Source organism: Corvus kubaryi, unplaced genomic scaffold (genome assembly GCF_017639235.1).
Source record: "Corvus kubaryi isolate FWS band 111438036 unplaced genomic scaffold, C.kubaryi_AGA036_p1.0 37397, whole genome shotgun sequence".
In the NCBI taxonomy this organism is placed as follows: Eukaryota; Metazoa; Chordata; class Aves; order Passeriformes; family Corvidae; genus Corvus; species Corvus kubaryi.
The window spans coordinates 6,788,995-6,814,255 of record NW_024581136.1 but is presented as its reverse complement, the minus strand read 5'-3'; the positions used below and the strand labels follow the sequence as shown (position 1 = coordinate 6,814,255).

At 39.0% G+C, this 25,261-nt stretch overlaps 1 protein-coding gene and 1 long non-coding RNA gene across 11 annotated transcripts in view; one reads left to right on the top strand and one right to left on the bottom strand.

Moving 5' to 3' along the window:
• The window catches only part of LOC121670927, a 39,241-nt gene extending 15,996 nt beyond the window's left edge, over positions 1-23,245 (bottom strand). For 3 of the 9 annotated variants that reach the window (XR_006018330.1, XR_006018331.1, XR_006018329.1), the window contains exons 1-6: positions 23,160-23,245; positions 17,727-17,861; positions 13,791-13,919; positions 9,564-9,901; positions 7,413-7,495; positions 1,452-7,319 (exon numbers count right to left, since the gene is read on the bottom strand). This is a non-coding gene — a long non-coding RNA (uncharacterized LOC121670927). Of the gene's footprint in view, positions 1-1,451; positions 7,320-7,412; positions 7,496-9,563; positions 9,902-11,160; positions 11,563-13,790; positions 13,920-17,726; positions 17,862-23,159 lie in introns of those variants that run through there. The other 6 variants (XR_006018333.1, XR_006018332.1, XR_006018335.1 and 3 more) reach the window with 6 other exon arrangements.
• PCOLCE2 (procollagen C-endopeptidase enhancer 2) lies at positions 897-23,769 on the top strand. Of its 2 annotated transcripts, none has more exons than XM_042041883.1 (9): positions 897-1,143; positions 2,129-2,237; positions 9,670-9,925; positions 11,558-11,682; positions 14,611-14,747; positions 16,006-16,160; positions 19,374-19,457; positions 21,463-21,630; positions 23,210-23,769. In XM_042041883.1, the coding sequence occupies exons 1-9, from the start codon at positions 1,037-1,039 to the stop codon at positions 23,344-23,346; spliced, it is 1,278 nt and encodes a 425-aa protein (XP_041897817.1). In that variant the 5' UTR covers positions 897-1,036; the 3' UTR covers positions 23,347-23,769. The 2 variants fall into 2 exon arrangements, with proteins under 2 accessions (XP_041897817.1, XP_041897818.1); XM_042041884.1 differs by having other exon boundaries at positions 900-1,116.
• The last annotated feature ends 1,492 nt before the right edge of the window (positions 23,770-25,261 follow it).

The following is a 25,261-nucleotide window of genomic DNA, read 5'->3' as shown; positions in this document are numbered from 1 at the left end:
TTAAGTGCTTAATAAATGGGCTAAAAATAAGAGAATAGGTTTATATTCTGCCTTATATGCAGGATAATTTCCGCTTAGTTTATCTAGTCTTTGTTCAATTGGCTGTGCCTGAACACTTCTACAGACTTACCTCCTTCTCCTGCAAGAGGCACATATGGGAAGAAGTATTTAAAAACAGTAAGAGGAACTGGCTTTTTTTAAACCAATACTCAGAAGATAAATTATCCCTTATTGACATGATAATCTGTATGTCATTGTTCAATAGCACTAACAATGTGAGGGTTTTTAAATGCCATGTTCAATAAGAATACTGTGCTCAAAATAAGACTACTGACTTAATTTTTCATTTCTTTTCTCAGTCAAATAACTTTGGCCCAAATCCTATAAAACACGCAAGTATTGAGTTCATCACTGTATGCTCTGCCACAGCCTTTTAAAGAGTGTCTTTCACAGCCAGAGTGAAAAGGCTACTAAATGGGTCAGGATTACCCAGTGGTAAACAAAACGAAGCATTTCAAGTTTACTTTAGAATTTAAATAAAGAAGAAATTTCAAAGTAGCATTACTATTTTTCAAGCTTTGGCGAAGCTGCAGACGATTGCACAGCCAGTAACACTGAGTTCATTCATGCCCGGGACAAACACCCGCACTGTGCCACCTGAGGACGGCAGCGGGGCGTCGCGGGGGGCCGCGGGCTCGGGGCGGGGCCTCTGACGGGGGCGCTGCGCTCGGGCAGCCCCCGCGGGCGCAAAGTGCGCGGAGCCGGCGGCGCCCCCGGCCGGGGCCGCAGCCGCCGGGAACCATCGGGGCGGGGCCGGGCACACCCGGGGCAGCGCCCGCGCCCCGCGCAGGGAGAGAGGGCGGCCCTGCCCGGGCCCCTGCCCTGCCCTGGGGGCGGAGGGCCGCGGAAGCCTTTGCCTCCTCCCCCGGCCTCGGCACTCACAGAGGAGCAGGCGGCTGTCGGAGCGGCGGCTGTCGGAGCAGCGGCTCCGCGGCCCCAGCCCTAGCCCTGCCCCAGTCGCCGCTGCCGCCCTGAGATGCCTCCCACCGTCCCGCTGCTGCTGCTGCCGGCTCTGCTGCTGCTGGCGGCGGCTCGTCCCGCCGCCCCCCCGCACAGGTACCGCGCTCCTCTGTCCCCGCACAGGTACCGCGCACACTGCACAGGTACCGCGTCCCGCCGCCCCCCCGCACAGGTACCAGGTCCCGCTGTCCCCGCACAGGTACCGCGCTCCCTCCCCTCCCTCTGTCCCCCGCAGTCGCGTTCCCACCGTGCCTCCGTGGGGTGCGCGGGTGTTTCACTGCCCGTGAGTGCATCAAGGCAGGAGTGTTTTCCACGGAGCCTGGGACCCTGCGAGAGCAGCCTGGTGCCGTGTAATCTGTAACCTCTCTAACATAACGGTATAGTACGGTGTGGCATCCCGGTTTCTAAAGCTCGGCAGGGCGTTCGCTCACCCTCGTGTCCTTAGCAGTAGCAGTGGCTCCACACAGGTTTTCCAGGGCTCCTCGCGTGTCCGTGCAGTGTGTCCGTGCGGCGTGTCCGTGCAGTGTGTCCGGAGCCGGCACCGGCACCTGAGCTCACTTGAGCTGAGCCCCGAGCACAGCTCGGCCACAGGGCTCAGCACCAGGAGCGGGGCTCAGTGTGGGGTGGGTTGTGCTACTGAACTACAAAAAAGTACCAGAGACTTCCTTGATTAAAACATAAAAATTCAAACCATAGAAAGGAATGAGAAGTAATTTTTATATCAGTGCTATTTTAACTAATGTTATATGTGCTATAAAATGTCATTGCTAATGACTTTTTAATAATTATTTTCATTATAATAGCGATTTGCAATGATGTATCACACTGGCACACGTTTGCTCTTATGAAGTAAAAAAGGAGGGAGGGATAACAGTCTGTGCCAACCCAGAATTAAGGCCCAAGTAGTTAATTTTTTCTACACCTAAGTTCACACATTAAATTGCACATTCTATGTCAATAGTGATATTATGTAAATAATTAAATGTTTCATGTTAGCAATGGTTTTAAGTATTTAAGCTGTTGAGACAGTTCGTGCCTCTTGACTACTATAGAAAGAATAAATGAAATATATTTAAAAATTAAGTACTGTTTTTCCTGTTATTCTCAGGCCTACATTTACATGTGGAGGAGTTGTATCTGGAGAATCAGGGTTTATTGGGAGTGAAGGATTTCCTGGCGTCTACCCACCAAACAGCAAATGTACTTGGAAAATCACAGTAAGAATTTTTAATACCACAAAATCAGGGCTGAAGATAATGGACAGCTATTTGTTGTTAAACTGTGTTTTACATAGGGTAACATATGTGCAGTAATGAACACAGTAACTCAAAGTAGCTCAACTGTCTGGAGCTTTTTAGGGTTGATGTAATATGATAATAGTGGCTGAAATAGAACTGGCCTTGCCTCATGTCAGAAGCAAATTTTCATTGATTTCCCTGATGCACCTCTAATTGTTTTAACTTAACCCACTTACAGGCAAACATCTCCCTTTCCTGCCACTGCAGAAAGCGACAGTGAGTTCTATCAAAGAAAAGGTTTGAGGTGGAGATCACGAAAAGCAAAATTTCTTGGCAAGAAGACATGTAAAAAGTTTCAATCAAACCCAAAAAATTCAGGAAGGTTTGCTTGAAGTGTGCTGTTAGCAGTGTTCTGCCAGCCAGGACATCTGGAGTCTGTCATACAGCAGGCCGACAGCAGTAGGGAAGTGTCGTTACATTTATAAATGACTATGTGAAATGGAACCATGTGGTACAATCAATGTTTTGATGCTGAAATGAGACTGTAGGGCAGAGATATCATATTCACGGACAACAGATTCCATGAAACAACTAGGACTAAATACTCCTGTTCTGGATGTCCTTATACACAGACTCAGAGAAAGGGATGTGAGTGAATGATTACTGTTCCTCACATCTGCACAAATTAAACCCTCTGAAACTGCCCACCAAATTGCCTCTCTTTTTTAGGCACGGTTCACCAAGAAGTCTTCTGACATTTGGGCCTACAGAAAAAATAAATATAAGTATATAAAAAAATAAGTCTTTGTGTTGACAGGATCATTAAAGACAACTTCAGTTCAAAGACTGCATCACAGGCTAAGTGTTGGCAGGAGAATAGGATATCACAGGGTAATTGTTTCCTGCTACTATAGAGATGCTGACGCAAAGCAGGAGACATTGATCTGTTTACAATGTTCAGTTTAAAACAACTCTTGTACCAAATGAGTGATGTGATTTTAATCATTATATATGAAAGATCCCAGTGAAGCTGCAGAGTTGCTTTCTGCACCTTTCTGTTGTGTTATTATTGGGGCCTAGTTAGAGGTTACCTTTGATCCATGTCTGACCTCATCCAGAAGAGTCTGATGTGAAACATGGTATATGCCCATAAACTTGCTTTCTTGCTATTGAGGGGCTAAGGTGACAGCAATCAGCATGGCCCACCTCACAATCTGAAGAGCAGATGCAAGTTGCATTTGGAATCATACACACATGCCTTTAATAAAAGGGAAAAAATGTCCAAAATTAGGTTACCTATATAACTCAGATGTTCAGAAGTTTAAAATTGAATCTGGAGGGGAAAAAATAATTTTGCTTATAACAGCATTAAGTTTTTACCATTAAAAAGATAACAAATGGAGGCAGCACTAAAGAAACAATTATTGAATCATGCCATGTATCTGCCCTTCATATGGGGGATAGAGGAAAAGAACAAATGATTGTACTTAGAAAGTCCATACAGAGTGGTTTCATTGCAGACTTTATGTGGCTGTTGCTAACAAGGTGCCAGCATCCCGATTAGTCTGGGCATGGTGAGAAGTACTACTCCAAAGCTGTAGCAGAGCTGTGTCTGCACTTGAGCTTTCTTGACAATGGGAGGAACTCGATGGCTTTTGTCATTTCGTGATCACCCTGACTCCCAGTTTTCTGCTGTGCTGTCATTTGACTGCCTCCTACTTGTCCTCTGTAGTTTGCTCAAAGCCACAGAAGGGCTGCACAACTGGAGTAGTCCAGGTTTGCTTGTGCCCTCATCTCATTTAACCCCTGTTTCATTAAACAATATTGTTCACTAAGCCAAGCTGATTTATTTTCCCCCATCAACTGTAGAACACTCTGTGTCTTTTGGGTGTGCAGGAAGGATGCAGGGAAGGCAAGGACTACAAAACTTTCAAGACTAAGCCTGTACTCTCTTAAAAAAAAAAGACAATGGTTTACCAAACTGCAGCAAAGTAGTACACTCAAGGGTATGGCTAGCCTGAATTTAAGCAACAAAATCCTTTCACCAAATTCTGCTGAGGCTCAGAATAGCTTGCAATAGCACCCAAGTAAGAAAGCCAGTTACACTGCCATGAAGAAATACTCTGTAGTTACTGTTAGTCTTCTTTGTTTAGCATCTGCTCTTAGAAAGTGACTAAGACTTTTTGCCTGTCCGTTTTAGCCAAGGGCTGTGAACACCTTCCTGAAAACACTCTGCTAATGCAGGATCTGACAAGTCTGCAAGACTGAAAGAGACGTTGATTCACTTTGTGTCTGGGTCACGAGAAGCACGAAGCTGTTGTTTTCTCAATTACAGGATCTCATCATCTGCACAAGAAATGCAGAGAGAGGCAGAATGAGAGCTAATTTATTCTTTAGAGGAAAATAGGTTTAGAAAACATTACAGGTAATACAGATAAAGCAGTGTAGCATTCAGGTATCATCTGAAATCTTTCCAACTGGTTTGCTAAAGCTGGAAGAGTCTCTCTGACTCAGTTCTGTTATTTCAAGAGACTGGGACTTTTTCAGCTGGCTAAAGAAAACAGCTTCTCTATTCTAAGAGCTCTAAGAAGTGTTCAGCACATGCTTGTGGTTCTATTACTACCCTGGCAGACTACCCAGCAGCTTTTCACTGACTTTGCTAAGAAGTCATTTGTAGAGCTATTTCCTTTCCTATAGTAATGTATATAGCTTTATCTAAAATATGTCATATACACTTACTTTTAATACTCTGTAATCCTTCTTGGCCATTACCTCACATAAATGTGTCACATAGTCCAAGAATCTGGACTGCTGTCCTGTGTTTATCTGGCAGACTGCTTAGTTCCCATAAAACTCCAACAACTTTATGTGCTACAATAATACTGAAAACTGTCAGAGTTATGTAAGGTTATGTTTTTATAGGTTCAGGAGCTGCGTTCCAGCAGGTTTGCTGACAGTAAGCAAGGTTTGAAAAATTTACTTATCAGGGCAGTTGGGAATCTGCCCTGAGGGAGCAGAATATTTTAAATAATTTTTTCTATGTTTTAAGCATTCATTTTCCTATATCATTGTAAAACTGCCCTTCCAGTAGAAAATAGATCTTTACACATAGTTGTATTGCCAGAAAAGAAAGAGATGAACAAAATCTAGTGCCCTTGTCAGGAAGAGCAAGCTAATACAAATTTTTAAAATTGGAGCTAGAGAACAAGCAGCTAGGCAGAAATCATGGTTCTTCCCAGGTGGTAACTCCAAATAACTTCCACATTGATTCTCAGTAGAGAGAAATAATACATTTGTCTTGCAGGTAGCTGATGTGTTTTTCAACTCTACCTAGGACTGCTATAGCAAAACATACAATCAGCATTTTGGTATTAAACATATATCAAAATATATTCAAGCCAACACAGGTTTAAAAGTTAGGCAAAATATATTTATGAAAGTTGGCACTTAAGGGGTTCTCTCCCCCAAAAAGATTATTTTCAAAGTAAATAATCTAAACCACATAATTTTGATGAAGAGGGGTTTGTATTGTCAGAACAACAACAGAAAAACAGCTTCACTACTTTAAAGGTAACTGAACTTTGATTAACATTATATGAAATATCTGCAATGAATGATAATGAATGAATGATAACCAAAAACAAGCTAAGGACCTTATTTTGAGGTGTATTGTATATATGGAGTAATCCTGCCCTTTTGAAGAGGTTAGTAATCTACACAGATGATTTTAGGGAATTAAGCTCTACAAAACTCCCTCTAAAAATTCCTTTCTCCTTTAATAGGAGTAAGGCATCCTTTGCATGAGTTTAGCATCATAATTTTTGAACCTAAATAAGTTGATAGAGTTAAAATAAGAAGGGAAGCAGAGAGTGAGTATGGGTCAGTTGCCCTCTTCGTGACAAGGAGAGGATGAAGTGCCTCTGTTGTTGAAAGATACCAGCTGGATGGATAAAACAAAAATAAGGCACACCCTGCAGATGAAGCATCACATCATTCTTCCTTTCACTCCTCCCTCTTCTTTTTTTCTTTTAAGAGCTGAATTCCTTCCCAGTTCTTCCTCTGAGGTATCACATCTTCTTACTGCATCAAGGCTCAGATGTGGCTCAGAGTAAACAATACTGAGTCAGGCGGGCTTTTTCTTGCTCCCCTGTGTTTCTCATGGAACAATATTTTAAATGTCCTGGGATAAACACTGGCAGATTTTAGCACATTAGTTTTCAACATTTAAAAAAGCAAAACGGTAGAAATCAAAGAAAAGTACAGTTTTGCAAAGATGCGTGTATTTAGCACAAGATTTCTTGGCAGTAGCTAGAAACTTGAACAGCTGCTGCTAGAATGTGGAGCCACCATCCTCTGCACTTCTGATTGTCATCTACTCACATCACAATTAACTGATTTACATACTGGAACAAATTTGTTATTTTTGTGAATGACAAATATTTTAATAAGCAAGTATATTTTTTAAATAAAGTAATACCAGTAAGTAGTGACTGTAATTAAGGGCCTGCCACATTTCTTTAAATGACTTACCTCCCCAAATTCAGCTGAATGTGAGCAAGGATTATTCTGACAACTAAAACCTGCAGTAGGCTCTTTGTTAAATGTTCATGACCATGTGGCTGAGTTTTTCCTACACATTTTTTTACAGACTCATGAAACAGAAGTCAGTACATCTATGGGGAACAGTCTTGACCAAGTTCAAATAGACTAAACTGACAGAAGCAGAGATGAAAAACTACAATGAAATATAATTAGAAAGTGTAGTGTTGTATAGTATAGTATAGCCAGTGGTGGAGAGAGGAGAAGGAAGCACAACACTGCACGGAATGACTTATACCATGAACCAGAAAACCTAAGACTTGAGTGAATGGCTGGCTGCAGTTCGGAGTTTGGCAGCTTTGCCAGTGTCCTCTCCCTCCTGAGCAGGGGTCTGTTCCACATCCTGGTTCCCTCTGTCCCCCGTGGGGCAGCAGAGAGAGCAGAATATCCAGGGGTAGGAGTGAGCACTTTGAGGCTGGTGTGAGTAGAGCAGTGCTGGGTCAGTGCACTCCTGGAACAGAGCTGTCAGTGAGAACCATCAGCATTACTGAGAGGTAACCACTTGGCTAAATCTGAATGCAACTCTACAAGGACAGCAAAAAGACCTTTTCTTACCCCAGAACCATCTACCTCTCACATTTCCACTTCCTTCTTCAAACTCTGGGAGAGAGCAGGTATATTCAAAGAAGCAATTCAGGCTGAGAAAGTAGGGAAAAATCTCATAAGCATTGATAAAACTGTTTAATCTAATATGCTAGAGCAAATTCTGCTCAGCTTTCGAAAACAGGAAGGAAAAGGGGAAACATATTAAAGATTGGCAAGTTTTAGACAAAGCTGCAAGACACCGTTGTGGAATATGTTAGACAAACTTAACTGTAGGCATGATAGTTTACTTTAAAACATGATGACCTTTAAAGGTCACCCCCTTTGCGTCATGTTGTACCAGTTGTACAAACTTAGGAAAATGACTGTTCCACCCCAAAAGACCATAGGCTATTTTACACACATACTTCTGGAAAAAAGGCTTCTGTAATCTAACTCCCTAAATTTGACTTTTTCTAACTAATTTTAGTGTCAGCATTTCTGAACTGAGTTGTCCAGTCACACAGAGTTTGTAGCATAACCATAAATAATATCCAGGTCTTCTGGCAGGAATACCAAATTCATTTTAGCTCATTTTCTGTTAAAATGACCATGCATCAATGGTCCTTAGTGATTCAGACAAGAAGACAAGTGAATGCAGTAAGAGATTTAGATATGAGAGCAGTGATTCAAGGAATAAATTCAAGATTAGATGAGTTGTGGTTTTGATGTAGTAGTAGCAGCGATGCGTATCAGCACAGGGGACCTGAATGCATTTTTGAGAGAACTTTGAACTTAAAAGGAAAATACTCTGAAACCAGCAGCAGTAACTGCAGTGGAGCTGGTCAGCCGGTGTGCACATGGAACCTGGGCAGCTGAGAACAGCTCAAGCAGAAGTCTGTCCTGCTGCAGGATCAGTATCAACACTGGACATAAAAGCAGCTGCTTTTATGAATGAGTATGAGGGAATGAGTAACCTGAACACACCTACAGCACATTTTTCAGTACATCTAGAACTGCTGCCTCTATTAGTATCTTCTGTGGGTTAAGCAGTCACTTTCATTTATAGCACTTCCATCTATACTTGACAAGCAATTTTTAACTGTTGAGACTCAATGTTAGAAAGTTTGACAATTTCATATAGGAACAGTTTAGTTTTAGTTTATTTCAAACCAGTGTTTTAAAATGAGTCGCTGTTAAGGAATGAAAAAAATTCATGAACTCTTAAATAACATGGCTTAAATATGAACTTAATGCAGATATATTAAGTGTGTGTTTAAAGCAGAAAATTATAGTAGTGTCTCAGTAAAGCAGAACAGCTGCAATTATTTTAATAGCTAACCACTCTACCATGATATGGATTGAATGAAGATAATTACACTTGCCTGTCTAGGGGCCCTCTATACTTTAAAATACTGTTTCCCTTCTTCTGGTTCTGCTACACAGCGTTAAGTGCTTTATTAGAATAGTTTTCACTTCTCAGTATGCTGCTTTTTCTCTTAAAAGCTTGTAACTGTATCCCAGGAAATGTTCTCCTCTTTGTAAACTATTATGTTCTCTTAATTTACATCCTTCCCTGTACTCGTCTCTTTTGCAATGTCCACAGATGCAGACATGTAAGAAGATTTGCCCTGTCTTATGTTTCCTCAGATGTTTCAGAAAACAAAGCTCTCTTCTATATTGAAGACACCCACTAATGGTTCTTTTGAATTCTCTGTTTATAGTTGTCTTCCCAAATATAATTCTTTCACTGCAGCCACTCCAGTAACTAAATATTAGGGTTGTACAGTTAGCTGTAAAGTTTCCATTTTTATTTATAAATCTGTGTGTCAGTAATAAAAAACATCCTTCAAACTATGAAACTTGGTAAGACAAATCAGAAAGAGATGCCATTTTGTTTGTTTAAAATGGTAAATTGCTTGTTCAATGCTTTTTTCATATTAATCTCATCCTCCTCACCTTACTTGGTGACAGGGAGCTGCATGGCTGATTCCATACTTTCAGCAGAAAATAAGAGAAACACGGCAAGCTGAACTGGTTTATAATTAACTGCATGAGCCTAGAGGATACTCTGGATCAGAAATAAGATAATAGCAAGAGATGGCCAGAGCTTTGTATTTAGGATTGGTCCAAGTTACTTTAAAAACTGCTTTGCCTGGAATATAGTTGACAGACAGAGCTTACCTGAGAGGAAGTGAAGGGTGTGAAAACAGTCATGCAAACAGTAGGATGCAATAGACACGTGGTCACACTTCCAGATGCATCTCTCCATCCTTCCCTCTCTCTGCAGGTCCCAGAGGGAAAAGTGGTGGTTCTTTCTTTTCGATATTTAGACCTGGAAAGTGACAATCTGTGCCGATATGATTTTGTGGATATATACAATGGCCATGCCAATGGACAGCGCATCGGCAGGTTCTGTGGTACTGTGAAACCAGGTGCCCTTGTATCCAGCAGCAATAAAATGTTGGTGCAGATGACTTCAGATGCCAATACTGCTGGAAGTGGATTCATTGCAAAGTTTTCTGCAGCAGAACCACATGAAAGAGGTAATTAACCATTCATTATATGTGCTAAAGACAAATATAACTGTACAGCTCTATGCAGAGCCACATTATTGCTTAAAAAGATGTGGTGCCAGAGATATTAAGGATGTGCTATTCAACATATTTATTAATTACATTGCTTAGCAAAGTGTAACTGTTTAGCCATCGTAGTTAATCAAGCAGTAAAGAGAAAGGCTGACTAGTCTGAGTAGTGGAAGAACTGTGCCTAGTAGTAAACTGGCAATAGCTAGTCATTAAAAGGGCAGATGAAATTCAATATAGATAAATGTTGCAAAAAAGGGGAAAACACCCTAACTTTGTGTACAGTACAGCAGGCTCTGGACTGTTACTGTTTTGGAATGAGATGTTAGGTTTAAAATAGATGATTTATGAAAACAGTAGCTGAGCATCAATCCAGTGCTTAATAGGTATCAAAAAAGAAACAGAAACTTAAAATTTTTACAAAATAAAATAAAGACCAAACAATAACAACAAAAAATTATGCCGTTATAAATCCATAATGCATGTACATCTTGAATAAAATGTGCCTTTCTGATGTTCCCATCTCAGAACTGAATATGATAAAATTACCAGAAGGAATCAGAGACAACAAGTGTGATAGAGTTAAAAGAACATCACATACACAAAGATCAACTGCACAGCATGAACTTCTTCATGCTGGAAAAGAGAAGGTCAAAGGGACTGTAGGAGAGGGCTTTAAAGTCATGACTGGTATGGAGAAGGTGAATGGGGACCACAGTCCATCTCTTCCGATATAAAAACCAGACAAGCAAATGACTGCGAAGGAAAGGAGAGGGAGCTTTTTCTCTGTGACCCAGAGGTAGAATGCTGTGCCAGGGGATGTTGTGGATTGCCCATTTCTACCCTGGTTTAAAAACACTTACAAAAACATATCAAAGCAAAATTCATCAGGTATTATTAAACATAAAGGCACTGCCTGGTGCTTGGGAAGAGTATGACCAGTGAGAGGCTGGGAGGTCAGAAGGAGGTGGTACTGCCCTAGTTAGTGACTCTTTTTCAAGGTTTTTGCTATTGGATAATATCAGACTAGACAGATTGTTGGGCAGACACAGTGCAGGTGATGAGTAATTTATCAGCCCTTCAAGTTGTAACCTTGTATCAATGATTTCTTGAAAGATATATTAAATAACTGTGACCCAATACAGTTAATTTAATCAAGAAGGTTCATAATAATATTGTCAATAAGGATTACATACCTGATGGAGTTCTTTAATTTGGAACCGAGGGCAGGAGAGGAAGAAAAAGACCCTTCTCCATCAAGAACACCACAGGCTGCAGTTCCTTTGGGAATGCCTGTCAGCCCCACCACCGCTGCCCCATGGGCTGCGGGGATGGCTCCTCCAGTACCTCCGGCTTCTCCTCCTCCTCCAGCCCCAGTATTTGCAGGAATGCTCCTCTCCCTTTGTTTTGCTGCCCTTTATTAACTGTGTTTTCCCAGAGGTGCCCCCAGCTGAGCCGGAGGGCTCGGCCGTGTCCGTGGTGGGGCTGTGGCAGCGGCGGCCGGGCTCCCTCAGCGAGGCCCTGCAGCACCTCGGGGCGGCACCAGCCCCCGCTCCCGCCGTGCTCAGGGCAGCGCGCTGTGCTGCATTGCAGGGGACCAGTACTGCGGGGGACGACTGCAGAAGCCGTCGGGCTCCTTTCACACGCCCAACTGGCCAGAGCGGGACTACCCCGCGGGAGTCACCTGTTCCTGGCACATCGTGGCCCCGAAGAACCAGGTGAGGCGCTGCCATCGCCCTGCTGGCACAGCTCAGCTTCCAGTGCCTGCAGGGACCAACACCTCAGAGCAGCCGGCTGCCCGCGCTGCCCTGGGATACTGCAATGCCACCTGGCTGATACCAGGCTGGGCAGGGGCAGCGAGCACGGGCACAGCTACGCTCCGACCATCCCACCTTCCTCTCCTGTCTCGTCCCCGTGGCTCCTGTGCTTCCTCAGCAGGGCCACGCTCTAGTATTCTCCCCTAAATGAAACCCATTAAAGCTTCTGTGATTGGTGAGGCTTTTAAACCAGGGGGGTTTAAAAGTTTTTTTGCTAATTTAAAAAATACCATGCAAATTAAGTTAGGGCAGGTGATCATCTCAGCACCAAACATGATGATGATCAGTGCTGCATTTAAGTCTAACAACATTTGAGCATTTTTGGTGTTGCTGCAGTTTATTATTGAGGTACCCAGGTAGAGCTGATGAGTTTATTAAAAGCAGTTTGTTTCTTTTTTGTTTTTTGAAGGCTCCACATAACATGCTTGCTTAATTAGCCAGATGCTATGAGAGCATATGTTACCACTTCATTAAGACCTGAGGAGATGTGACAGCAGACTGAGAGGGCTCTTGTGCCATGCATGGCAAACACAAGTGTGTTCCCTACACTGTAGGGCTAATCTCAATCCTAGCTGCACATTTTCTGGTTGCCACTGAGCCATCTGCTCTGTATCCTAGCAGGAGGTCTACAGTGATTGAATGTTTTGGTTGACAAGCATGTTTGGTAGGTTGCTTTTCTTGCCACATCCAGCTTTTAAAATTCATTTACATATAAAGACAACTTTCCTCTTCCTCTTCTGCTCATGACTAATCCTTGAAATAAAAAAAGCTGCCCCAGATAAATATATTTTTCTGATCTTTCCTACTTTTCCATTTACCAAGACAGTTCCTCCCTTGAACTGAAGCAGTGTGTCAGCTTAGTCTTTCCTGTAGTCCTTTTTAATCCACATTCCTTGTTTGCTAGATACAGGTCATTTAACAATCCTATAGATAGGCAGTGATTTTTAAACCCTTATCTGTAAACTGCAGATTACTTTGGTTCTTTCCAAATGTCTCTCAATAAGCCTAAGAACTTTTCCTAAGCTCATAGCGAAGATTTAAGAAAGGCTATATAGGCATAAAAATAAGAGCATTATATCCTGTGCCTTTTGATGATTCTATTCCATAAATCTACCTGTTCCCAAATATATATTATTCATGTACTGCAACAATGGTTGTTTGCATGGAAAAAAGGCAGAATTTTGACAGTGACAAAAGCCATTTTCCATGAAGTAGTGAATAAGCATCTCTTCAAGTGCCCATAACAAGCTCCCCAGTCTTCCATTTGCCAGAATTTAGGTGCCATTGTCTCTATTTGCCTTTCATAAGCACGTGAGCAATAAAACAAGGCACTCTTATTTTGTTGCTTCAAATACAAACCAATTGCTTCATTTATTACAGAAGATGAAGGAGCTTCACCTGATTATGAGGAGCTTCTATTCTACCATGAAATACTTATTAGTGCAAAGTGCACTTATTGAACAACAGTAAAGTTGTTATTATGGCCTGCTCTTTTGCCTGCTATGGAAAAATTCAGCATTTCCATTCCCAGTTGCATTACTTCTTTCTATACCATCTTTTTTCATCACAAGCATGTTATTCAGATGGGTATTCTATTTAAAGTGCATTTTTTCATCATGATACTGAGGGTTTTGAAACAAGCCTGTTAGTCATCTCTGAAACCAAGTCCCCCAAGGTTACTTATACTTCATGGGAAACAAAATTATGCCTTAAACATCTTAATAGTAGAAAACTATATCCAAGCAAAACTAACACATCAGGTGATAACAGGCTATCATTACTACGTCAGTAAATCAAATTAAGTATATGCCATGTACAAATGACTTCTTTTTCTTTGTACAGTCTTAGAAGATTTAATACCATCTTTCTTTGAGTCAGACCTTTAAAAAGGTTGATCGACAGTCAACACAAATCAGTGTTGCCATTCAACTTATTTGTGCTATTTATGGGAAGGTGATTTAAATACTGTTGTGCTTCATCTAAAGAAGCAACCTAAATGCATATATTACCTCGGTTTCCATGCAGCAGTTAGGCTGTGTTTCCCTTCCTTGCCACATATGACTGACAGAGTCATTCTGTAGGACTTCATTTCAGAGTAGCAGATTCCATTTCTGTTTTCTTGTACATTGTTTTTCTTCCTTAAGTATAAAATTCCATAAATAAAAGTCATTGGAGATAAGCATAAGTACTGGAAATACCAGAGTTATACTAGTTCTCATTTATGACTTGTAAAGCCTCAACAATTATGGAAATCTGACATGGAAACACAATTCTTTTAAGTACTTACTTTCTCTTGATTTTAGTCTTACTATGTGCTAATTTTCTTTTTATCAACATTTTAATTTCTAATGTTTTTAATTCTGCATCACGTATACACAGCATTGGCAACCACAGTGATTCAGGCCGTGCTGTTAATGAAGTCAGTGAAATGGCTCGTATCAACGTTGCCTTTGCTTTTTCTTTAGCATATCTTGAATGATGCAATGACATTAAAAGCCCCTTTTCTGTCGTTTACATTTGGCTGTAGTTATTTTAAGAGCATTGTAACACCTAACACCTACTATAATTCACTCAGAAAAATAACTATCAGAAGCTACTTGCATACATTTGAGAAGAAAACATTTTACAGAATATTAGAGTCATATGCTGAACTATTAGTTGGAGAGGCCATGTGGATTAAAATACTTTACAATTAAGTGGATTAAGGAATTTTCCTTTATAGAAAGAAAAATTAAATAGTACTTCATATGAAGATGTCATTTACTACCAGAAGTATTAATAAATTCTGCATGTCAAAACCTTAATGAGTTATTTCCATTTTCCCTTTAGCTAATAGAGTTGAAGTTCGAGAAGTTTGATGTGGAGAGAGACAACTACTGCAGATATGACTATGTTGCAGTGTTTAATGGTGGGGAAATCAATGATGCTAAAAGAATTGGGAAGTACTGTGGAGACAGTCCACCAGCGTAAGTAACTTCCTTTAATTGTGAACTTCACTACCACTATGTGTCATTTTGCTAACAGTTTTGTACTAAGCTTCTAAAAGATTTTATTATTTAAATTAAACATGGCATTTTCTACCGCCAACTGAACATCTAGAAATTGCTTAGTATCTTGTCTCTCTCTACGTTTTCTCTATTCTCTCTCTCCATGACTAACCCTGGCTCCAACCCATGTTGTCTCCTGTCCCATGAGCCTCATCAGACCACTGTCTAACAACACCAATGCTAATCCCAATGCTATTGATAAAGCACCAATAGTAATGGTAGCTGAACATTAACATAATATGTATGTTTTCATTATAGATACTGAAGTACAAGGATCCAGCTGAGCTCTCTAGCCCCTTGGCTCATTCCTCACTTTATCTGACTCATTTTCCTCTCAGCCACTTTTTAAAAAGACAGGATACACAGACTGGGACAGATTTTTCAGATTTGGCCTTATAGTCCTGGTGTTCAGGAAGCAGAACAAAGCTGTTGGCAGCTGATAAATCAGTGCTCTCCTATGTCCACAGGCTGTGTCAATACTGCAGCGAGGGAAGTCTAGTCTGGGCAACCACCATGGCAGCTGTAAATCCAGAGAATTCCAGTTAACCAGCCCCTTACTTTTGGTTATGTCAGACTCTGCCATCAGAGTAAACTGATTTCTGAAAATCTGCCAAAAAAATGGGAAATGATGACAAGTTTTTACTTCAAAGACCTCATTAAGTGTTTTGAAGAAGTCCTTAATAATCAAATCCAATCATTAACAAAAAGTGAGCCCACCATTTTATTTTTGGTGGGTTTGTCGAAGAGTTGCAGAATCCAATACTGTATGATTTTTCATAGGTCCTTCCAACTGTGCAGTATCTTTTTCATTAAACAAAACCAAATTTTTTAAAAAACCAAACATTTACTTACTTCCCCTGTGTACTGAGGATTTCTTCAATGTATTTTCCTACTTTCCTAATCTGACCACTTCCATTTTATGGAAGTGAAGTCTGCAGTGAATTCACACAGAAGAACTTAACAATACTCATATTGACATAAACTTCAGGAATCAGAGTTTTAGGTGATTCATGGAAATGAGTTTCATCCTCAAAACACCAGTGTGTGACATGCCAGCAAAGAACCACATATCTTTCAGTAGTAGTCTGGAGTATTTTTTGTATTTTTAAAGAATGTTATTTATGCTTTTTGGCTTTGACATCCAAAAGAATGGAAATATTTTCTTTTTCTATTTTAGGCCTATTCTGTCTGAGAAAAATGAGTTGCTTGTTCAGTTTTTATCTGATTTAAGCTTAACAGCTGATGGTTTTATTGGCCATTATAAATTTAGACCAAAAAAGTTACCCACAACTACAGTTCCGCCTACAACCACAACAGTCCCTGCTACCTCAAGTAAGTCTTACTGGCTTTATTTCATTTCTTAGAAAAATTAATTATTCCAGGAGAGAGTTACAGAAATACAAAATAGAAAATATGCTAAAAATCACATGTTTATGGTTTGTTAGTATTTCAAATGTTGAAGGAATTAATTAAAATTAATATACTCAAGGGAGTACCATAATATACTCAAGGGAGAATCTACTTAACATATTGAAATGAAATCTATCCAGGCAAGAGTTCAGTATAAAAGTAACTTACTCAATCTGAGAAAATTTTCCTGTCTCTTCTCAATTTTGGACAGTTAACTAACACATTCCGTAGAAGAATGGATAAGCAAATTTCATTTGAATAAGAAGTTCCGAATATTTCAGGAAATAGTTTTATTTAAAGGAACTCTTTCTCCTATACAAGTTGATATGTAAAAATCTTACTGTATTTTTCTTCATATAGTTATTAAGATCAAGCAAAATTGGTATGGAAGCCCCCTGAACGCTCTTCAGGTTCTGTCAACACCCTGTCAATATGACACTCTCCAAGAATCATTTTTATTTGAAAATATTCAGGGATTGGAACTTACAGAGAAATATGTCTCACTAAAAATAAGTCTCCTTTTATATTTAAGACTAGACAGCATGTATGAAAGATCAGAGTTGGATTTCTCTATCACCAAAATATCACCAAAGGTATCACCAAAAATACCTCATTACTGAGATACTGAGGGGATAAACTCTTAGAATTTCTATAACCTGAATGTGAGAGATTTCAGACACAATTATAGGAGAAAACCAAATTATTTATGATGTTTTTCCAAGACATAACCTGATTTGTACTTAAAACACATCAAAAGTCAGGGCAGTGATGGCTTGTCAGCAGGAAACCAAGAAGCTGTGGTGCTTAAATACTGCTAATGAAGGTATTTAAAATAGATTAAAATAAACATTATAAAAATGAAACCATAATGACCTGTAAATCATTATTATGTGACTCTTACTCTAAATAATTCAGTTCTTTTTCACTCTAAAGCACTTCTTAACGAAGTTGTTGGTTCAAACACTTGGTCTCAAGTAACCCAGGCTGTCAATAACCCTGTGCTGTGTTCAGCCAAGAGAGGTGAACTGTACCAATTAACTCCAAATCAATTTTCGTGACAACATCAGTGTTAGAAAATAAAAACATGCAGATTCATCTGAGAGAGGACAACAGAGGGAAGGTGTTCAAAAAGACTTGTCAGGCAGACGGAAATAAGAAGTCCTTTCAAGGTCTGATCAGTTTTGCACAGGGTAGGCATTTCTGATCTTCAAAACAAACCAAAGCAAACCAAACCTCTACAGTTTAGTTACATTTCTGAGCAATTATTGGCATTCCAAAGTGTCCAGTTCAAATAAACTCAGCTTATTATCTTGCAAATCAGATCTGTTTAAACTTGCACAGAACTCCAGGCATGAATAAAATATTAAACTTTAGTAGGCTCTTTCAAGAATTACGTCAATCTTTATGTAACATAAAAATATTAGTACTTGCAGAAATAAATAAATGCTATAAATACATTTGTAAAAGTAATGAAGATTAATCCAATACCTGTGGTGAGGTAATTGACTTCCTTATATCATTGGATCAAGTCATGCATTTTCCTGTCAGTGTGGCTACATGAGAAGTGGTAGTCAACTGAACTTCTATTTCAGTTCTTCTCCAGTTCACGTTTTGCTAAAGTACCTTACAGAGACAGCCTCTACTGAAAAACCATAGCAAAGTTGGTCACCAAGCAAAATTTATTAAACTAAAAAAAAAAATTTAAAAAAAAGCAGAAGAAAGAAAGAAAAGTGTCCTAAAAGGACCAAACAAATATTTTGTAATGCATAATCCCAATTTTAAATTTAGAAAAATCAGAGCACCTCAATAAATTTTTAGCAGCTACCATGCTGGCATGTGCCTGGAACTCATCTACCTGCTGGATTTCCTACCCTCCTACTATGGACACTAACTTGAAACGCTCAAGGAACATTAAATTCTTAAATTTTGGTGTGCTTTGTGTAGCACTGAGATAGGAAGCACTTGTCGGACCTGTACCATTGACATAGTAACTTGTTCTTTAAAAAGAAACAAGCCAACCCAAAATAAATAAAAAATATGAAGCCCAACCTTTAAACTTTGGATTTGGAAGGCAAAATGATGAACAGTGCAGATCTTCTAACAGTCATGGTCATTGCACTAAAAACAAAGTAATTTTGATATAATTTGGTTCATTCTTAGAAACTTGGAAAATTACATAAAGACTCAATTCAATTAAAAAGAAGTACAAGTATAAAAGTATAAATTACTGATTGAAAATTAGTCAGAAGTTCTTTTTCAAAAAATATAGGCTGAATAAAACATTCTCAAAATTCTCTGTTCTAAAATAAAGTAAACTGCAAAAATACTTGTCATAACTAATTTAGTTTTTCTTGGAAATTAGGGCTATATAGGGATCTGTGGGTTTTTTAAAAATCTGTCAGTGTCACCTCCATGTTTCCAACAAATATGTCACTGACCAATTCCAAACAAATTTGAAAAGGACTTAAAAGCCTTAAAGTACTGCATCCCAACATGTTACACAGAATGACACACAGAGATGATGAACATCCACCCAAGCAGGAAAAAGATGCCAAGTGTATTCAGTTGTTTATAAAAAAAGCATTCCATTTCAGAAAGGAAATGTCAAACCCTAATGTTAAATACATACTTCAAACATTGTGTTTCAAATTGTCATGAAGAAAAACTATGCAGCACTACCTGACATGAAGCTATGTGAAAAATTTGGGGAAAAAAGGTCAGGAATTTGAACTCTGATCCCTTTCACCACAGTGCAGTAATTTCCAATAAAAGGCCACCCCCTCCCTCGGAAGCATTACTGTAATATCATGTTGTGATACTTCAAGTGTTCTACTAGGGCTGTATGGCAACAGCAGTGAGTTACAGATTTAAGATCCCATGCAAATCTTGTGTAACATCCCATTCTCTCAGGTCACTAGAACAGACACAGCTGAGACACCTGAAAAGGGGATGAAATGGAGGTGACAGCAGAGAAAAGGCATATTGCTACTGAGTTCATCCCATGAAATGCCAGGTCTAGTTCATGTATACATCAGGATTATTCATCTTTCTTCTTGTCTTTTTTAAAACATAGTGCTTTGCATTTGTATCAAATGCTTCATTTCAATTTCAATTTACTTTTTGCTCTTCAAAAAGTTGTGAAACCTACAGTTGCCCTGTGCCAGCAGAAGTGTAAAAGGAGTGGGACTCTGGAAAGCAATTATTGTTCAAGCAACTTTGGTAAGGGAGCAAACTTTCTTTTTAATAATTCATTTTCTACTGTGTTTTTAGACTCAAGGAAATTTTACCAGATGTAGTTCTGAGTTAACATTAATATATAGGCTGTATTTTTACACCACCTCATGTATGTATCTGACATTACTATCTGTGTTTCATTCAGTACATTCTTGGTGATACTCTGAAATAGGCACTGCACAGATATCTGAGACAAACATACTTTCTCAATCTGAAAAGCAAATGGCAATGTAAGAGAACTGCAGGATTCATCAATTCAGTTACTGTATTGTCATGTCCATTTTCTGTAACCAGCCAATACATGTTATGCTGCACCTGCTGACTGTTCCACAATTCAGTGTATAGATTTCCAAAATAATTTGACAAGAAATTAGAAGGAATGAAGCTTTTAAGCACTGCTATCTGTACACAGACATAAATCAATCAGGAAAAATGGTGTCTGCTGTGTATTAGGATGGCATTGTCACTGCTGATCTATTCAGTTATGTGTCAGGGTATTTTCCCATATTAATACTGGAAGCTTTTTTTAATCCCCTATAACATGCCTGGAAATTTGATGGGAAAACTCCCTGCCACCACCCTTTGTTTGTTTTAATGTGACTCTGTTACTGCACTGCTAATCCCATGAGATTTGAGGAAATCTGTCTGAGGAATATGAGGGCAGCTTTGCCTGATGTTGCCCAAGCAGCAGTGGAGGGCTGTGGCTGTACCCTGAGTCAGGATGGACTCAGGGCAGCCCCTTCCCACCCTTGACCACCAGCCTCTTTTAATCTGCAACTGGTGCAGGCTGGTCCAACACAAAAAGAAACAGGGAAAAAACCGAAACCATAAATGATCTCCTCTTACTGACCACACCTCAGCTCTTGTGGCTTATGGTAAATGATACTGTATAAAGCTTGTTTCTTTCCTCTAGCATCACAGTAATAAATAATATTCTCTTCTCCCACCTTCTGTCAAATACTTGACATTTTTCAGTCTTTTCCGTGACAGAAGTGAAAGTAAAAATATTTTATATGCTACTGTGAATGCAAGCATATCCTAAAGTAAAAATAAGAAGTCTGTCATTCATAGAATATGATTTATTCTAAGTTTATTTGCAGACTTCGTGATTTTAGAAAATAATAACTATTCCTCTTTCATCATGCATTTCATTTTATTGTTTCTAGAAATATAGCTGCAAAACCCAGCACTTTAACATCCGCAATTCTCTCACGATTGAACATTCTATTTAATTAAAAGGTCTGCATTAAAGGAAGATAATGCAAAAATTTACAAAATCCCAAAATGTGAATTATGAAGTTTTGTAAAATAAATCTGGCTGTACATACTTGGTAATTGAAGATCTAATTTATCCTAGGATGTAATATCTAGTTTAAAAAGATGACCTGAGAAGAAACCAAATTGTTAATACCAATTACTATTTCCTTTTGATAAATAAAGATGGCTTACAAGTTAATTTAGTTATCCTAGGGAAAAGAAAGTATCTTGATTTTCATACTGAGAGGTCTTTGGGAGATAGGATGGTCTAATCTGTAACTACATTCAGATTAAAAAAGCAAGTTTGTATCAGGCTTCAGAGAGATCAAAATCTAGTTCTTAAGGTGTTAACTATTCCCTGCTACTCACCTGGGAGTGTCAGAGAGCTGGGAATTCAGATTTTTGCTATAAGAGTTTCAATTCAACTTCTCCACTATTTGAAAATGACTCATTAAAAGTAGTATCAAATTGTATTGTTTAACTGAAATCAAACTGGGAACTGGGCTTGCAAGAGACTGACACATTGTAGAACAATTTCATATTTGGTGCCACCAAAATTTGACAGTAGTGAGTTAGTTATTAGCAGTGATACTCATATTTTTAGTAAATGTTCCCAGTACTGTTTGTTTTCTTATTAGGGACTAATATACTTAATAAGTTTTTATGATGCCTCAAAATTTATGTGTAAAAATAATAAAAATGTACCAAATACATCAAATGTCTTTTCTTCCAGTAATAACTGGAATGGTAATCACAGCAGTAACGCGGGCTGGCAGTCTGCATGCAACAATATCCATCATTAATGTATATAAGGAGGGAAATTTAGCAATCCAGCAAGCTGGCAAGAATATGAGTGCCAAGATTCTTGTTGTGTGTAAGCAGTGTCCTCTCATCAGAAGAGGTAAGTACACAGTAATAACTGCTTTGTGTGTTTATAAAAGGTAACAGTTATATAAACTACTATTTGAAATATAGCCACAAAAATCAATAGAATTACAGCAGTTTTTTCTATAATCAGCAGTTAGTATTACAATCAATTCAAAATAACCAGGGTTTTATTGCATTTTTCTGTTTTACTGAAAAAGAATTGGGCTCACTTAGATCAAAGGAGTTTGAAAAACATTTTTTCTTTAAAAGCCATGTGATGAAAGGTAAAATCTGATTTGGGTCTCTCAAATGAAGCTGAGATAGCCTTTGTTTTTATATGTGTGTATTTTGGAGCTAGTTTTCATACACAGTTATTTAGAAGGGAAAGACAACAGCCTGCTAAACCTAGCAGAGCAGTATCTCACAGGAAATGGCAGAAATCAACAAGTTCCACTGTTGTGTATCTCCTGAAAGCATTAAGCCCACTTTGTATCTGTAAACAGCCAGTACTGCTAAAAGCTACTTTAAATAGTATTATACAGAGACCAACCAACATAAATTCCAGTTAATTGTGGCAAAGGTGTTACAAGAAATACTGCGAGTATTTTTCATTGAAGTAACTAAGTAAAAAATAAAACCATTTTTAGCTCTGCCTCATAAGTAAACAGGTAGAACGTGAGACTATAAATGGAGCTACAGCAGGAAACAGTCAATTTAATAAGCATCAAAAAACCTCTGATATCATTCTAGATACTACCAGTGCTTAAGCATATTAATTCAAAGTGGGCAGTAACAAAGTGAAAAATCATTATCAGAAATTAGCTTTTGCCTTTAGTTATCTGAAAACTACACACTGGGAAACATAGTAATATCCTTGGTGGAACAAACTCTCCTTTTAGGCAGACTTCTGGCTCCAAACCACACACTTCCGTTTCTCATCCTAAATCTCAATGAATTATTTAATAGTTATTACTTAATATCTGAGCTTTTCTGTTTAAATCCCTTTATATTCCTTCCAACCCAAGACTTGCAAATCCCCAACCCTTCTAAGGCATAAAAATACACAGATCCAATTGAATTCTCCAAAGCCAGGTCTTACCACTCATTAAGTCCACCTTGCCTGAATGCTTCTGTATATATCTAGACAATATTTACATCTTTGGAGAGAGAAAGGGAATGAAAAGATTTAAGTGCATTATCACTTAGGGGCATTAACCCACAAGCTTTCACACTGAGCAAGTGTGAAAATATTCAAAATTATTAAGACACATTCCACTCTGGGTGACAGTGGTTAGGTTACTCAGTGTTTACAGACACTTCTAGTGCCTTTCAGACTCACTTGACAGTCTACATTTAAAAACTATCCCCTATATATTTAATTATGTAGTAGACACTTAGCTGTGTATCTGCTTGATTTTTATGTAACTGTAGTTTGTGGTGTAACAAGCATGGCAAAGATGGGTAAGGGAGTACATTCTGCAGGTTGGAAGGAAAAAATGTTAGAAGGCATTGGTAACAAACAGTGCAAATGAACAGAAACCACAGGTAAAGAACTATACTTACTAAATGATGCCCCAGATTTCTGTCTCGTAATCCTTTTCTCTCTCTTGTAGGTTTAAACTACATCATCATGGGCCAGGTAGAAGAAGATGGTAGAGGCAAAGTCTTTCCCAACAGCTTTGTCATGAGTTTTAAGACCAAGAACTCAAAGATCCTAAATGCCTTGAAAAACAAAACATGTCAAAATTGAACTCTGCAGCTGCATTCTATCATCTGTTATGAAAAATCATTTTAACTTAGCATAAGTCATGGAAGTGCAACTGACTGCCAACAGTAAGACCACACTGACCCTTCCTTCCCTCCCATCCACCTAAGCACACCTGGCACAAAGTGAAATCCATTACCTGTACAAGATGGGAACAGACCCTCCTAAGTCTGAAAGCTGAAGATCTGCAGCACAGTCATCTGATCTCAAACATACAAATTCCAGTTACTTGGAAGATGTTAATTTATAACTGTCCAATTTTTAAAGGAGTTTTGTACGTAAAGTAAGAATTCCAAGTGCAATATTTATAGCAACTCAGTTTAACTTAGCTTTTTCTAACGTTGTTTTATTACATGGATTTCTGCATTATTATCAGTGCTTAATAAAATATTTTAAGATTAAATCATACACCAACTAGTTATTCATTATTTATAAAGTGGGGAAGCTAAACAAAGAAACTGGTATTTTATCATTTACATGCTTTTGATGGTTTGGGTCTTGCACATTAGAACTGACACTACACTTCCTTGCTGATTAAGGGTCTGATTTTCCTTACACAGAAGTCAGTGAATCATTGATCTGAAAAGGAACTCTTCGAAGAATTAGACAACTGTAAAACAGCACCATGCTTTTCTCCACTGATCACTATCTAGTTAGTAATTGTCCCTACTAAGTTGTTTTATTAAGTGGTAAGGCGCATATAGAATCTAAGATCCCTTTAAGTATTTGTTTTCCTTGTATATAAATACCAGGCCAGAGCTCTTTGGATAATCTCTGGCCGTGGGCAGGAAACTAATGAAATACACAGTCCCTACTGGAAGTACCCATCACTTATTCCAGCAGTGGAATGCAGATTACTGTTCTCTTCATTGATGGATTCTCACATGCAATGCCAAGAGGCACTGCACAGTGCAGCTCGGCAGCACAGCAGCCTCTCTTCAAAGAGGCTGTGCTGGCAGCTCACATCTAGCAGCTCAGTGCTTCAGCCACACTTCAAAGATTGCATTGCCTGACTGACCAAACCAAACAGCATTTCTCTGTGGAACCAACAGCAACATTTTTTTGCAAAGCAGATGTAGTTTTGTAATTTTAAAACTTTTAAATCGGAATTTTAATTTTCCAGCATTAATTCCTATGCAGATTAAGGGATTTTATGCACAGTGCTCTCTGCATTTCTTGGCAGCAGCCTGGGGAAAAGCAATGTGGAAATCATGCTTGGAGCTGTCTTGAACTACAACCATCTATTTTTATTTATGATGACATGCCCATCTGTCACGCAGCTTTTTTCAGTGAGGCAAGAAAGGTCTGGCAGCTTATTCATCGTCTACCAAATGGAAGGTAGGGAAAGCTCCTGCCTGCTCTTCTCAATGCTCCCTTTAGACCAGTTCCTTTCCCCAGTTCCTTTCCCAGATCAATGCACTGGTAGCAGTAGGCCTGAAACAGGGAACAGAGGAACACGGAGCAGTGCCAGTTTTCTCAAGTAAGAGTTGGTTACAAAGCACAGGTAACAACTGTTACAAGTTTTTAAATGCAGTTTGTAGTGACTGTAAACTTCAAACATTTAAAATCCAGCTTGCAACCAAACAACCAACAACACGATTTCTGAAATAATTTCTATTGAAATAACAATCAAGACCATAGTTTAGCAAGAGCATAAAGTAAGCTGATTTCCAGTAATTAGTGATTTGACCTTCCTGCTCCAAATGCAGGTATGAAAATTTTCATCTCAGTTTTTATCAAGGCAAAGTTAGGTCTAAGACAAAACAGACATTAACATGAAAGGGAAGAAAAATCAACCTTTTCCAGTTGTCTCAAAAACTCTACTCAGTCCTTTAATGACTTGCACTAAAATTTGTACAAGGAAGCTCTGAATCCTATAGCCAACTCCAGCTTCTCCAAA

Coding starts and splice junctions, on each gene's coding strand:
- PCOLCE2 (XM_042041883.1), top strand. CDS start 1,037: ATGCCTCCCACCGTCCCGCTGCTGCTGCTGCCGGCTCTGCTGCTGCTG. Junction 9,926..11,557: donor AGCAGAACCACATGAAAGAG/GTAATTAACCAT, acceptor GCTGCATTGCAG/GGGACCAGTACTGCGGGGGA. Junction 21,631..23,209: donor GTGTCCTCTCATCAGAAGAG/GTAAGTACACAG, acceptor TCTCTCTTGTAG/GTTTAAACTACATCATCATG.